The sequence below is a fragment of the Zonotrichia leucophrys genome, chromosome 2 (assembly GCF_028769735.1).
Source record: "Zonotrichia leucophrys gambelii isolate GWCS_2022_RI chromosome 2, RI_Zleu_2.0, whole genome shotgun sequence".
Lineage (NCBI taxonomy): Eukaryota > Metazoa > Chordata > Aves > Passeriformes > Passerellidae > Zonotrichia > Zonotrichia leucophrys.
This window is the reverse complement of record NC_088171.1, coordinates 65,044,964-65,061,228: the sequence shown is the minus strand read 5'-3', so window position 1 is coordinate 65,061,228 and position 16,265 is coordinate 65,044,964. Positions and strand designations below refer to the sequence as shown.

The 16,265-nt window shown below is 43.8% G+C and overlaps 1 protein-coding gene across 16 annotated transcripts in view; it reads left to right on the top strand.

The window, feature by feature from the left end:
- Positions 1-15,999, top strand: part of PHACTR1 (phosphatase and actin regulator 1) — a 304,933-nt gene extending 288,934 nt beyond the window's left edge. For all 16 annotated transcript variants that reach the window (XM_064705249.1, XM_064705255.1, XM_064705258.1 and 13 more), the window contains 3 exons: positions 5,656-5,796; positions 9,052-9,128; positions 11,236-15,999. In XM_064705249.1, coding sequence (XP_064561319.1) covers positions 5,656-5,796; positions 9,052-9,128; positions 11,236-11,251 — 234 coding nt within the window. In that variant the 3' untranslated portion in view covers positions 11,252-15,999. The remainder of the gene's footprint in view (positions 1-5,655; positions 5,797-9,051; positions 9,129-11,235) is intronic.
- Positions 16,000-16,265: the final 266 nt, after the last annotated feature.

The window sequence follows — 16,265 nt, the reverse complement described above, 5'->3', positions numbered from 1 at the left end:
GATCACAGCTTTCATGGTATAAATATTAACAAGGAAAGGTCTCTAAATATATGTGGAAAGGTTACATTCTGAGAACTGAATTGCTTTCTACTACGGTTAAAAATCTCATGCCTTAACTCTCAGTTCATGTAAATAAGTAGAATTCTTGGTGACCAGTGGGGGGATACTGCTGTTGTCTACAGGAGCTAGACAGCCATAATATTGTTTGTTAAACACTTCTATTCCTCACTACGATGACAGGGATGATTGTGCATTCCTCTTAGCACTGCCTGAAAGAAAGGATCCTAACTGCATTGCAGATGTTTCATGGGATTGAGGCTCTGCGCAAAGGCTAGAAATGCCATTTTGCCAGGCTTTCAATTTCCCTGTACATTGAAGGGTAAACACGTGCAGGAATCCAGTGTGGAGCTTGATGCCATTTGAGGAGCAGAGCAAAGCTCCCTCCCCACACCCACTGTGCTGCCTAAGAAGTGAGGGCTTGCCGACTGAGCCGGCACCATCGCCACACAGTTCCCATCCTTCCCATCCTTCACTGTCCTGTAGGAAGGGTGCAGAGCACAGGAATCAGCTGTCACAGGCAGAGGCCACAGCTCAACTAAAGCACCCAGGCTGCCACCGCTTCACAGCAGTGTCTGCTCCCTAAAACCTCAGGAGTTATCTGGGAGATTTCTTGCTTTGTCTTTTTTGCCCTTTTATGTAGGAACAACAGAGAAAGCAGCATCAGTGCAAGGCCCTGGCATTTAGCTCTTTACTACCCCTGTTCCTGGTCACAAACCTTTTAGTCTTTTTTTTGACTTCCTCTCTAGTAAAGATTTTTCTCCCCTACATTTCTGAGGTTGATAGCAACACAGCTTAACATTGTTTGCTTTGGATCACCTTTTCAAACTGTTGTAAATTGTTCTAGTGACACATGTAATTTTAATGAAAGAACTGCAGGGCTGATCTAACAACAGATTGTGTTCTCACCTACCAAACATATCATCACAAAAGCTCAGAAATCACCAGAGAAAAGAAGTGAATAAAGTGTGCAAGTGTTTTAGACAACAACTAGAAATGCCAACCACTGAGTGAATCCTGCAAAAATAGTTGTTATTCCCCAGCTGTTTCTTTCATGAGCCTGTCCCAGATGTGTCGTGTTTACAGCAGAGTGGGAAGCTCCTTCTGTTGGTTTGTACTGAAGTCTTACTACCTAAGGATTTCAAACCCCAGATCAAGCAGAAGTTTAATTGAGCACAGCAAGTGTGTTGCCCAGCAGCCCTTTCTGTTTGCACTGAATTTTCAAGCACACATGTGCCCGCAGGGTAAATTCAACATGAGGAAACTCTGCCATGTTGCCTCTTTTGGAAATGTGTGTAGTTGGGATTTAAGAAGGGAAGTGGGTTCTGTAGAAGCCACTGATGAGACTTTTGACCTTGCACTACAGAAACTGCTACTGTCCCTAGATTTTTTGGTGGCAACATTCCAGTTCCAAGGGAAGAACCCACTCCATCCATAAAAAAGCTATTCTTAAAATTCTGTCAGCACTGACATTTTGTTACAGTGTTATGATGATAAGTTGTAACATGACATGCTGCAATAAGTAAGATTACCTTGCTAGGTCTAGATGCCTTATTAAAGTGAGCAATAAATATCCGGTTGAATTCATCATTTGGACAGGCAATTTCTAAAAAAAAAATAACATTATAAAGAAATCAGGTGACCTATAGCAAGCTTCCTCCTTTAGCATTTTCCATCCTCTCCGACTCATCTAGTTCCATGTTGACTGGGGTGAGGAACAGCTACCATTCAAATAACAAAGTGAAGGACATGCTGTTGGCTAAGTTTCTCAGCAGCTCGTGTCCCTCCTGTCCAAGGAAGGAGAGTGGAAGCATGTTTGCCTGTCACCTGGGATGTCCAGCCCCCCATCCTCTCTCCCTGCCCCTCGGGCCCACCGAGCGCCTTTGGGCACGCAGGCTTGCATCATTGGAGTGGAGGCACACGTGGATTAGGAAGGTTTTTTCTCTGAGCACTGGTCTTGACCTCCAGCCCATTCAAAGAATATTAATGTGCAGAAGCCCTCTGGAAGTTTTGCAGATGGGTCACGTCCACAGGGAAATCTGGGCCCCCGTGAATTACTACCAAGAGCGTATCCTCTCTGAACCATAGCAAACTTGGCCAAAGACCAAGGCAATTAACCCAAGCCTCAATGTCCCCTGAGGACTTCCATTACAGAGAGAGAATCGCAGCCTGGATTAACAGAACATCTTACAAATCACTTACAAGGTGGAATAGAACTCTTTTTTTTCATCCCTTCTCTTAAATGGTACCATGCTTCTCAATCCCCAGAGCTGTTTACTGCTTCCTATCCCCCCACTGCCAATAGCTTATTTTTCTCAGAGGTCTAGCTCCAAAAGGAAATCTCTCAGAGCTGTAATACTGACTGTCAAATTGAAGAGGTGTGGCTGTTTCTTAAATTCCATGCCATAATCTGAAATCTTTGCTCCTGTTAAATTCTTGCCCCAGTTCAATTTAAATGCTCTGTTCACTGGTGCCTCTCTGGAAAATGTCTCCCCTGCTTGAAGATGTTCAAGCTTTTCTTTAACTGACCTTCACTGGCTTGCATCAGCAAAGGCTGTTGAAAATAATGAACTCTTGAGAGAGGTGGGACTCATCAGAGGGAGGTGAAAGAAAGGCAGCAGGGAGCAGAAAGGTCAGAGAGGAAGAAAAGGTTAGTGGCTAATTTAGATAAACTGCATTTATAGTCAGAAGGAAAGGTCTTCAGGGCATTTTCATCACATCCTGCTCCTAAGTCTTTACTGCAAAAGGTGGGGAGCAAAGGAGGGGGAGGGGTGCTGCTGGTTAGGGTTTGTAATTTGTAATTTTTCAGTGTGTTTTCTTCTTTAAATAACAACTGTAACATTTTAATGAGGAAACAGAGCAGGCAATGATGGCATGCTAAGATAAGTATGTGACTGAAGTGGGGGCAAACTCATCATTTTGCATTTGACTAAATCCCAAGACCAGACTGGCAACAGTAAGTCCCCCTCCACTTTACCTGGTGGGAGTGCTTGGGTTTGCTTCATTTCACATGCCACAGACAAAGAGGGAGTGTTAAACCTTCCTTTTCAAATTGCCTTAGTATCAAAGCCTGGAAAATGCCCATTTGTATGTACTAGTGCTCCAGAATATACAGAAGAAAATTTGACCAGGCATGAGGGTCCTGTCCTCATTTACTGCTCTTGCATTAATACAAATCCATTTATTTTGAAAGGGAATTTTACCCTGGTTCACACTCATCTAATTAGTCACTCACCATAGAATTACCCTGCTCCCTCAACTCCCAGATCTTCACAAATAGATAAATAGAAATGAAAGTGCCCAGGTATTGCACACAGAAAAAGTCCAGACACAGTCATGCCCGTACATCCCTTTGACATTACTGAAGCAAATTAAAAAGGATCAGTAAGAACCCCTCTCCCTGCTTGGAGCACCACACCTTGTGCAGACAATTGCACGGTGCCCTTGGCCGTGTCCTTGTCCTGTAATTTCTAAATGTGCCCTATTCTTTCTGCCTGTTAGAAGAGATTGTTCTCAGGTGCTCCTTGATAAGGACTCTGCAGCATTAAGCAGTTTAGACCCAAGAGACCAAAGCTCACAGGTCACAAAAATAAACTGCAAGGTGAGATCTCAGATGAGCTGTGCCCTCGGCATGGGCACACATTGAACTGACACCTGCAGTGGGGCTGCTTTGCAGTCCTGCAAAGCTGAACTGACTGCAATTCCCCAGCTATTCAAGAGTTAAGGGAGCTCTGGGCAGCCCAAACATACTGCAAGACTCTCACACCTAGAAGGTCACAAGAAATCTCTGCAATGCTATGAGAAGAAGGCAGAGAAAGTTGTTAACCATTCCAATAATGTAACCTTAATTAATGGCTTTTATAAAATTACTTAGCATGGTTGTCTCTCTTGTTACACTTAGCATGATCAGATTGTCACTTTGGTTTAATGTACTGAATATATTTTATGTGCATGTATTTATATATGGAAATATATGTAGATTTATGGCTACACATGAACTATGTGATACCAGCCATGGATTTCAGCACTCTTTCACAACAGGAGCACTGGCACAACAGTCAGTGCATCTTTTTTCCATCCTCATTCCCTTCCTCCTGAGCATCTCACAGGCAGGACATTAGTGCAGCTCTGCAGACTCTCCACATGAGGTGTTTGAGCCCAATTTGTGTGTGCATGCTCAGGGATGCTGGTGTAAGGAGAGCAGCCCCACTGCTGCCTCCTATCACAATCATCTTTTCTAAACAGAGAAGAGGAAGAAAACCAACTGTGCCAAGAACAAGCACACAGGCTTACAGCCAGATGCTGAATAGGGTAGTGGAGCTCCACCCAAGTGCTGAAGAAAGGAGGGATTTTTCACCCTTCACTTAGTAATCTGGCTGTTTTAATTCTCCCTGGAAGATGAAATGCAGGGAACTGAGATACTTAATTTGGAAGAAAGGTGGATTCAGGGGCATAAATAATGTCGCAGAATAGAATCTCAAGCCTTTTATTAAATATTTAGACCCTTCACCCTTCACAAGGGTAAAGTATTTCAAACACATCTATTTTTAGTGAGTGGGAAGAGCATGATGCACTGTAGGAAATTGTTATCAGGATATTTTTTTTCCTGATGTATCCTGGTTACAAATGTTCTACTCTAACAGTGAAACTTTTCAGCTCATCTACAGCCCCATGCACACATTCATGTAGCACCTTCAGAAACGATTGTGTAATTGCTTTTGACATTCACCAGCATGCTGTGCATCCAAGGAGAATTGATCCCTGAAAGCCAGCTGCTGTCCCTGCCCATGTAACTGGCTGTGTGACACGTGGGCTATCAGGACACTAATTTAAGAGGAGTTTTTCACTGTGGCTGCCTATTCTACTGTGGAATTTGAAAGAAATACTTGAAACAATGAAGATGCTTTCCTGACATGATACAATCCAACCACTGCCATCTCTTTTGGCTTGTAGTATGCAACATAAAATTTTAATAATCAGATATGGTGTGATACAAACCACAAATGTCAATAGATACAGTTAAAAGTTCAATGAGCACTAATCATCCTGCCTGCCTTTTCTGGAGGTAAGGACTGCAGAACATCAGAATGGTAAAGAAAGTTGGTTTTCACCTTTTGCATGTAATTCAGGGCAGGAGCCACTCCGTGCCTTGGCCTGACTGTTCCTAGGCAGTACAAAAATACAGACAACAGCAGCAGAAGGCTGAAAGTGCACAGCCTGTGCTGGTCATTTTAGAGTAGTGTTGTCATCTTTGTCTCTTCCTTGGATATCAGTGCACTAGGAGTCTTTCTTGCCTTACATCTCATTTCTGGTAAGGGTGATCAACATCAGCTGGGAATTGTGGTCTCCAGCCACAGCAGCTTCCCAAAGAACAGTGGGCTGCTCTGGCAGAAGATGGGATGATATTCAAGGTGTTATAACAAAGGGCATTTCCCAGGTAGAAATTCTCTGAAAGGCAGATAAAAACAAAGCAGTGGGAATGTCCAAACCCTCTTACTACTGTAACAGTGGTTGCAGTAAAATAAATCCCCAAGCAGCACTCTGCAGGGAAAAAGCCAAGTCCTGATGTCTTTTTCCACTCTTTCCTCAAACCTGCAGCTGAGTCAAAGGCCCACAGTAGAAGAGCTACGTGAGAGGAAGATCCTCATCCGCTTCAGTGACTACGTGGAGGTGGCAGACGCGCAGGACTACGACAGGAGGGCAGACAAACCCTGGACACGACTCACAGCCGCCGACAAAGTAAGGGGGCAACACTGGGAGAGCCATGGCCTCAACAGCCAGAGCATGCCATGGCAAACAGCATCCCTTGGGTCCCATAGGCCCCATGGCTGTCAAGGAATAAACATCTACCTGGCATCCCGTTCCAACACACCTGTGGTTTTTTCCCATTCATGCAGTTATTTTGTTTCTTTGTTTGTTTGTTGCATAAATCTTTGGCAGGAAGGTTTCTGTATGCATGGAAACCAGGAGGGAAGGAATCCCAAGCCCCTTGAGGAAAGGTCTTGATGACAGCCGTGTTGTTTGTTTGTTGGTTTTGGTCCTACCGCATTATGCTGCCAGCTGAGAGCTCTGGCAAGACTTAGCAGAGCAGTGAGACAGGAGTGTGTGCCAGAATGGCTGTGCCAGGACAGGACAGGGTTGGGTGTGAAAATGCCAGCAGGTCAATTTGGCAAAGGTACCTCCATCCCTCCAAAGCCAGAGTCACTTCTCTCTAGTGTGTTAGAACTGGGATATTTGCTCAGGATTTCTGCCACAGAGTATTTTAAGCAACTGAACTGAAATCACACAAGACCTGCAGATGAAAAGAAAGGAATACTTTGGTATTGATGGAACTGCCTCTGAGCACTGGTGGAACTCCCACTAAATAGTGTCTCTGGTGTTGGTATTGATGGCATTAATACCTATTAAGTTGCTGGCAAATTATATCAGTCACATTCTGAGGGTCCTAATGGGACCTCAGGAAAAATATTTAACAGATTTTATGGACATTGTAAGAAGCAAGGACTATGAGGCTCAGTGATTCACTCATGAATCTTATAGTCTCTCTATGATGCCCTTTTAATTTCAAAGACTTTCAGATAAGTGAATTCAAGCCTTGACTTTGCCATGGAACTCAGTCATTCAGCAATGGAGAGCATGGTGTCCAATGTTCAGAGCTTTAGCAGTTTCCAGCCACACATTTATGGTGCATTTTTGGTCCTCTTGGTTTTATTCACAAAGGAGAGCCTGTTATACTTGTATAATTCAACCAAAGGATTTGTACAGTTTTTTGACATTGTTCTCCTCCTTGATAGAGGGATTTTTTCAGTTTAGCTTTGGTTAAGTTAATGTAGCGTAAACATGATCTGAAAAAAAAATAAAAACTTCCTCAGGACTGTCCATAGACCATAATATACTGGGTTAAATTAGCTTTTTTCATTTACCTCACCATGTTTGACAAGATATTAGTCAACTGACTTAACTTTATTCTCTTGATTATTAGATGAGGGAGGGAATAAATCTCCCAACTGGTTCTAGAGCCTTTGAGAGATCCCAGTCTGGTTTGAAAGGCATGGAGAAACTTCAGCTGGGCATGGAGATTTGCTCTCTCATCCTATGTCTCTGAAAAGAATAAGCATTAAATACCGTTATTAAATGTAACCTAGTAAGGAATTTAGTATTAAGGCAGAGTATTTGTCACTTTCTCTTTTTTTATAATGCATGTGCAAGTTCAGTAGTCAGAGAAAAGGGTTAAGCCCTTCAAATTAACCTTTCTCAGCAAAGCACCATCAGAAGAAGAGATGTTTGTCATTCTAATATTACTGCCTTTTATGGCATAAGGAAGCAGATAGATTGGGGTTTTTTGGGTTTTGTGGGCAGTATTTTGATTTCTGTCATACAGGTGACCTGCTTTTCCTCAACACTATGTCCACTGTTGGAAAAATTAGCCAGACAAATTGAAACAAAGCTGCATCATCCTAGATAGGATGCTGAGATTCAGTAGCTGTCTTCATTGGTCAGCACAGACTAGATTTACTGCAAAAACATATTTTAGGAATGGGTTTTTCTGTTTGCCAGTAAATCTTGCTCTGTGTGCTGGGTGGAGGGAACTGCCTTCAGTCAGAGTTTGTCTTTAGCAGGTCTGACTCTTAGGGGAAGGAAAAGGGCATTTTTGCATCTCTCCAACAGATGAGGGATGGAGGGGGGAACAGATCTCAGTCCCTGTGGGAGTCAGCCACCCCTGTGGCCTCCACAGTCACTTCAGTAGCAGATTGCTCTGCTGAAGGCAGCCCAGGAGCTGCTGCACAGCCATCACTCTGTCCTGATGGATAGGCAGCACCTCACAGGCACTTCTAAGGGAAATAAGAAACCAAAGCTGTGGAGAAGGAGCAGGAAGGGCCTTTTCTGTACAAAAACACTTGGAAAATCCATCACTTAGGGTTTGTCAAAGCAAAGGTAGTTGCTGACTGCAGCAGTGGCTGTTGCAAAAGTCCTGTTTTGGTTTAGATTTCCTTCACTGAGAAAAATTCCTGACAGACATGAGTACCACCTACTGGAGTACCCCCTTTCCACCTCTGTCCTAATGTTTTCAGCATCACACAGAAAGGCAGTGCACACACCTCAGACCCAGGGAGCCTTTGGCCACAGCAGACCCCTTGTCCATCCCCTCCAAATGCTCACACCACTCGTGAACACCACTCGTGAACAACAAATAGCACAGAGCTGTCAGAGGTCTTGACTCTGAGCTTGGGACGTGAGCCATTTCTGCTGAGCGCTATCTCTACCATCAGCTGAGTCCCTCCAAGTCACCCCCTCTGGTTTTTTATTCTTCAGTATTTCTTTTCCTGCCAGTGCCCCTGCCTTCTTTGCCCTCACAGAGAAGCCACAGAGGCTGAATACCACCACGCCATGGCAGGTTTTCTGCTGGCTTAACTTGTCAAATCACTTCAATGAACAGCACAGCTGGGTCAGAAGAGAGGAGCAGGGCAGAGGGACACAGCCCAAGGCAGAGTAGAGGGCAGGGAGCCTCTTTCCTTCCCAAGATCAGTCACTTTAGGTAACATCACCTGAGCAAATTCAGGACCAATAAAGGCAGAAGACATCTCAAACACAAGTCTGTCAGGATCTGGGCCTGGTCTAGTCACAGTCCAGTCTGGAACAGATCACAGTATTTCACAAACTGCTGTGCACATTTTTCTTCTCATGCTTGTGCTAATTTGGATTTTGTACAGGTTAATGTTCACATAATAAGCCAGAATTGTGTTCTGTACCTGCATTGTCTGTGATATGTTTTCAAATTGAGCCATTCCACCAAAGCATTTCTCTCTTCCCTTTATGTGATTTAGAACATGCTTATCTGAGTTCCTTTTCACATTTTAAAGTCTTTATGTTTGTCTTTGTCTCTCTGATAATGTTATCTCTCTGCTTTACTTTTAATATACTGTTTTGAGAACAAAGTGACCTTATTTTGATCTCTCTCATTTATACATTTATGAGTTTCTTTGTCCTTTGCAGGCAGCCATTCGAAAAGAGCTTAATGAATTTAAAAGCTCTGAAATGGAAGTTCATGAATTAAGTAGGCATCTAACAAGGTAAGCTGAGAGATTAATTTTTTAAGACTATAAATGAATACTGTTGTTTTCAAAAGAAAATCAAAGCCAGCAGCTGTTTCTCCAACATGCACTGAACACACCATGAGGTCTAGACAACATTTAGAATTACAGGCTGTAAAAACAACTCACACAGGCAAACACGTGCTGCCCCATTATGTGGAGTTATGCAGGCACGTGCCATTTAATGAAGTATAACCTGGAGTTTTTTTAAATCATCATGCTGCATATCTGTTCTTCTGAGATGAAAAATTTTTAAAAAGAGTTGTTGTCAGAAGGAGGACAGGGAACCCTTGTAGAGCACGTAGCAAAGTCTGAATGAGCACACACTGAGCCCTGTTGTTTGTGCAGCTGTTCCACACCACGCAGATCCCACCCACAGATCTCTCAGTCTTGTCCTCCACACCTGGCCATTGATGCAGTGGGGCATGGCAAGATCCACACTGTAAGAGAAGCACTGTTATTTACACCTTGGGCTTCTTTTTAGTTTTAAAAGTAGAGACTGAACGAATTATCCATGAGTCCAAAGCAGCCACTTCCCTCTCTGACATTCTAGGGCTGAGGTCAGGTCTTTGCAAATCAACACTTTAGACTTTGTGTTGGGTACTGAAGACAAGTGACAGAGAGATCTGGTGTGAAACTGGAGCTGCCCTTGTATTAATGTGTTCATCAGTTCACTGCTCATGAAAAATGCAGGTGGTACTTTTAGGAAAAATACAGAAAAGCTTAAGGCAAAATTAATTTTGTATTAGAAGATTTTTATGTGTATAAATTAATAATTATATTAAAATTCACCACATGTATTATGCATATATTACCTTGCAGAAGCGATCTCCCTTCTCCATCCTAGCATGTGCTAGGCTGGTTGCACTGGGGTTTGTAGTGAGGGAGTGCTGCTGGAGACAAGGCAGCTGCTCCTGAGCCACAAGGTCTGGGAGAAGCCTTAGGATGTACAGTTGACCTAGATCTGTTGACCCCAGTGACTGAGCCTTTAAGGGACATTTGGCTCCTCCAGGCAAGGTGACAAATGTAGAAAGGATGAGGCTGTTTTAAAGAGGGTGCTGCTACAAGTAGTCAAGCTCCATTGAGAGCTCCTTTGAATTCCATGAAGCCTTTGGCATCCCACAACATACAGACTGGTTTAGTTTCCCAGAAGTCTCTCCGGCTCTTGGCTTTCACAGGTTTCTGCACAGTATTTTCCTTCTCTTCCAGTGTTGGAGTAAGCAGTGACCCTTTAAAGTTTGTATCTGAAAACCCCTGAGCAGCTTGGACTCTGTAATTGTGGGCCAGGCAGAGAGCCACAGCTCACATAACAGACCCTGGAATAAGGCTTTGCCTGAAGAACAGCAGGACTTACTGGTTCGACAAGTGGCTTTGGGAAAACGCACTTGAAGGAGGCATGCTTAAACAAAAGAGAGTATTTCCCTTAAATAAACTTAGATAAATCACCATTATAAAGTCATTAGCAAGATAATGAGCTCTTCATGTCATTAAGCAGTGGCAAGAGCAAAGAATGTGAGTGTCACTTTACTAGTGGGACACATTAATTAATTCATAATAGAGTGAAAAATCAAAGCTTAAAAAATGCGTATTTGCAGATCTGACAAACCAAGGCCTTCTGACAGAAGGTACCTTGCAGGAAGGGGCCATTTTAGCTCCACTTGTCTCTTTAGCGTCCAACATTAGGGAATAATCATGGTTAAATTGCATGTAAATCTTTGTGGCAGAATAGCATAAGGTTTGTCTAAACCAGACAATTTTTGTGGAGTCAGGCCTTGTGTGGCCTGGAAGAGGGCGAGCTGATCTGCTATTGCCCACTCAGGATGGACCTGAAGTGTATGAATGTCTCTGTTAGATTTTGGTGCAAACAGCCTACACCTATGAACTGTGAGTCTGGCAAGGGCCAAGGAAGTGTGAGTGTCTGTCTGTTTTGGGTCCTCTTGCTAGCATGGCTGATGTCAATGCTGCAGGAATTGAACTGCCTAATGGTGTCACTGCAGCAATTAGTTCTCCTACTTTTTTTTATGTGCAATATACATGTGAGGATATTATCTTACTGTTTCTCTTTTTTTTCCCCCTTGGGTTTTAGGTTTCATAGACCGTAGCAGATCAATTCTACCTGACTACTATGCCATCTTCAAAACATAACTAAAAGGAACCATAAGTGCTGGTATTATTCACTTCCCTGTTACGTACAATGTAAATCTTCCGAACTGCCTTTCTAAAAAAAAAAAAAAAAAAAAAAAAAAGGTAGAAAAATAAATATTAAAAAAAAGGAGAATTGTATTTACATGTGATGAGTACTACAGCATCATCAGACCTGCTGGTTCAAGCTTCAGTAACAGAAAATACCCCTGGTGGGAAATCGTGCCAAGACTTGGCATCTGTGTATAGGACTTTCCCGGCATGTGGATTTGCCATATGTGTTCAAGCCCAGCTGGTGGTGCAACCATTGTTGTCTTCAGGCACCCCTCATCCTGCCAAGCCTCTGTCATCAAGCCTAGAGAGCCCTGAGACGTGTTCAGGGAATCACTTGCCTGGGTGAAGTCTCCAAAAGATGAGCGCCTATGGCACTAAAGCATTTACACCAAACACTCCTTTCCGGCTGAGAGCACCTTATGAGGACAGTGAAGGAATGAAATTCTCCGTGGGCCACCCCATCTGTGAATATCATCTGAGATAGAAAGGCATTTCTTTCCCTAGAGAAGTTTTCAGCCAGTCAGTAGACATTATTCAGCTTCCAAGCAGAAAAATCCTCTGAAGAACAGGACTCCCTACTGAAGGCTGCTTCACTTCTAGCAACTGTTTGTTTTCCATCTCTTTCAAGCATAATTTTTTAAACCCTGTTGTGAGCCCATTAGCAGTAAGTGACAAGAACACTGAGAACCAGCAAGCAAAAGCCCATTTCTTCATGGTCACTGCATGGCATCTGCTCTGCTTGTAGTTTGTCTTACACCCAAACCTTGTGACTGTGTGAGAGCCAGCATGCCCCCGGCAGCAGGAAAGGCTGGGATTGCCCTCCGGCTCTGCAGAGGGACACACAACAGGAGGGGCAGGAGGTTCCATGGAGGATATCTATTGTCTCTCTATCAGGTGTCTCAAGAACTGATCCTAAGCTCACACTGAGCAAAGCATGACAAGGTGTATTACCTGTCCTGACAAAAGGAGTCTAGGGCATTCTTATGGATGGTGGGACTTGTCACTGGTACCCACAGCTGAGGCATAAGGACAGCAATTCAGAGGTGTTCTGAATTTATTGGTTCTAACTTTGATTTTAATTTATTTTTATTATAATGGTTTAACACACAAACTGACCAAGCAGAGCTCAGAGAGCTGGTCACTCTGAGCCTGGCTTACTTGCCAACTTAAGCGTGTGCTCCACAGTGAGGAAGCACACACAGCCTCACTGCTTTCAGGAATATGTCTTAGAGGCTTAATTGAACCTGAACACAATTAAGTGCTTTTCTGAACTTAGGCCATCACCTTCCAGAATTAAGTCCTTAACTAGTATAATGCCAGCAAACTGGGGCAGACATTGTCAGGATTCCTTTCAAACTCTTACAGGATACATGCCATGTTTTGGGACAGTGGCTGAAAGCACTGTAGCAACATGACTGTAAGAAGTTTCAGATTATTATTCCAGGACACCTTTTCTTCCACAAAAGCTATTTTCCTTTGACAGTTTGAACAGAGAGGCCAAAGTTTTTTGCTACAGAATAGTTATTTCTGTTATTCTTTTACTAATTTTTCCTTTCTCACTGTCTTCCATGTATCTATCCTCTCTTCTGTGCTCCCTGTCCAGCTCCCCCTGTTCCATGCTAACATCACCCTTCACTGATTGCAGGCTGAGATGCCTCTCACCCTTGAGCATTTAATGCTCAAGTGCAGTGCAGTGTAGTGCCAACACTCCTGCCTCTTCTCAGGCCTCACCTCACTCCTCTGGATGCAGGAGTATGGCCAAAGGACCTGCACAGAGCCCAAGGAGTGGCTCTAGCACCAGCCTGCCCCAACAGCCCCGGCAGTGAGGGTGACACCCTCCATCTGCTCTTGGTGGCGGCACTCAGCACCTCGCAGATTGGCCCTCCAGCAGAGAGAAGCAAAAGCTTTTCATTCTCATCCATGGCCATCCTTGCGATGCTGTGGATTATTAGTTATTAAATGAGGATTGGCTGTTGTAGGATGGAACATCAAAGGAAGGTAAAAACCAGGAGGTTTCTGGTGCTTCCCAGACTGGGTGATGATTCCTGAGGAAGTGCACCGTGATCCTTGTATCACCAGCTCACACTTGCTTTAGATAAAAGTTCATCAGTAGTGAAAGCCTTCAGTGTGCAGTGTTATCAGCTCAGTGCAGCAGAGGCAGAGCACTACCAGCCAGGAACACACTGCTTTGGGGTTATTGTTGTGAACACCTCAGTTTGTGTTTATAAATTCATTCACATACATATGCACACAAGTTACAAAACTGCTTCAGAGCTTTAAAACAAGGAAGGAAAGTCTTTATGCTTTTAACTGCACAGACTGCACTGCATTAGCAAAGAGCTCTGGAACAGAGCTGTTCTGAAGAACAACAAATCCTTGTGTTCCCAGCATGGATCTCACACCTGCCCTGGCATCTCTAGTGTAGAGGGTCACTGTGAAATGGAAGGCACACTGTTTAAGGAGCAGTGGTGACAGGAATCACAGGACTTGGTAGGCTAGTGGGAGGGAAAGGTGAGGGTTTGTTTCATTTTCATTAACCAAATTAAGACGACGGAGGTGGAAGTCGCAGGCTGCTGCTGTGTGTCCATTGTTAGTGCTGGAGTCCCCAGGGGAATGATCACTCTGGGTACTGCCACTGTCCCTCACGGGCACAGCCCCAAGCAGTGCCCACACTGCCAGTCTGACACTCAAAATAAACCCTTGTCTGAGACACATAACAGCCAAGTCCTGGGTGATGGCCAAACATTCCCCAGCATCTTCATCCCAGTACGCCCATGGCAGGTCCCTGCTGACCACTCAGCAAGTTGCCACACTCAGCCTTGCCCCATGATTTTGTGCTGTCCCCAGGGCAGCTCCCTGCAGCCATGCTCTTTTTTTTTTTTTCTTATTTCTTTTGGGTTTTTTTACTTAACTCCTAACTGAGCAGACACCAGAGAGAAGTGAAAGAATTGCCATATTTCTCCCCAGACAGAAATAGAGCTTATTCCTGAAAAGGGTGAAGGGGAGGAAAAAGAAGCCATACAAGGTGTTTGGCACTGCAGTATCGCCAAACTGACACTTCATCTGCTTTCAGCTTCAGTGGGTCTGGGTAGTTTGCAAAGTTAACCTTTGCCAAGGCATTCCACAACAGGAATGTTCCTTTCAGGGCCTGAGCACAGCACTGCATACTTGGTGTGCACACCCACCTCTGGCATCCCTAGGAAGTTGCACACAGACTGAGGAACTGCTGGTCCCTTTTTTTATAAATCTGGTTTCTTGAGAATTGTTTTCTGATCTGTGAAAGTTATCTCCATCATGGCAAAGGAGCTGTGATTCTGTTGGCAGTAAAGGGAAAAAACCAAACAACAAACAGTCATGATTTCTCTCCTTTGAGCTGGATTATGTGTAGGACATAATGATGGCATTCCTGCTAAAAGTCATCCCCGTTCTGACTGGAAGGAGATTAATAGTGGTAATAAAGAAATTACACCAGGTTTAGAGACTGGAAAAGTCAACACAGAATAAAAATGACTATTTCAGAGGTAATCCATCTCCAGAGGTAATAATCAAGGAATAGCGGCATTTTTGTTATATCTACCAAATTCTGAGTATTTAAAGTGTGCAAGTATTTTGACATCTGCTGTATTCAGCAGCCTGCAGAATAATGAAGTAGAAATGGGGACTAAGGGGTGGCTGGGGAGGTGGTGGAGATTAAAAAAGCAGTTCCAAAACATCTAGACAAAAAAGTTTTGGTTGTTTGGGAAAAGTGATGGTGAGGAAGCCCAAGAGTGGCACACCTTCACCAGCAGAGGGTTGCAGGGACCTGGTAACACCATTGTGACTCAGAGGGAATGTGGGCATTGTGGCTTTTGCCCACCCTACAGCCCACTGGGTGGGTACTCGCAGACTGAAGGAGTTTCAGGCTGCAGGTCTGCTGGGAAGGAGCTCAGGCCAACTTTTGGGACTAGGCAGTTCCTAGTGAACACACTGGGCATTATCAGAAGTGAAGGAAGAGGCAGGGAAAAGAACATAATAGACTTTTGGTTATTTTATGTTAACTGAAACCATTTAGTGAGGCCATTACACAAATAAATCTCATCCTAATCCATGTGTAACCGCTGAAGTCTGTCAATCACTGCAACTACTCACCAAATTCACCCTTCCTTATTTCTACAGCACCACCTGTGCAATGCAAACACTATAAACCAAGAGAGGGGGGAGCACTTCCAACATGCCTAGTGAAGCTTGCACTTGTAAAAATAGATGGGCAAGGTGAAAACCCATAGTTATACATGAATGGGGGCTCCCTAACGTGCCTGCAAATAAAATAACTTTGTATAAATAGCCATGGGAGATGACTAGGCTAATAAAAAAATCAGGAAAGAAGGGAGGACAAATTATTTTTCCCAGGTGTTCAGTCTGCTTGAGCTTGGAACAACTTCTGTAAACAAAGAGGAGGTGACGGGCACATACCCTGTGTTCCTGTGTGTCCCAGTTACTCCTGCACCAGTTGCATTTTCCAGTTGATATCCAAGTGTATGTATATAGATTGTCTTTGTATAGGAGTGAGTGTGGTGGCTGTCAATCGTGATCTTCCAGTATTGTAATTTAACAGATTATGGCTGTATGAAAATGATGTAAATAACTAGAAAAAATTAAACTGGATCTCTATGTCCTAGTTTTTGTACATACTGAAACTGCATGGTATTTAAATTATTGTTTGTCTCTGATGTATGCAGTTTCTTAAAAAAATTCATTTAAAAAAAGCTTTTTGGTGCCTGTGTATTTTATCACCCTCTGTCCCAGTGACTGACAATGTGACACAGAGGCACTCAAGGATACCAGCCCGGCTCTCCCAAACACCTCCATGGGAGCAAAGCAGGAAAGGGAGGCTTCCCAGAGTGGCTGGATGGGACAGATCAGATGAGCCCCAAGCACCGT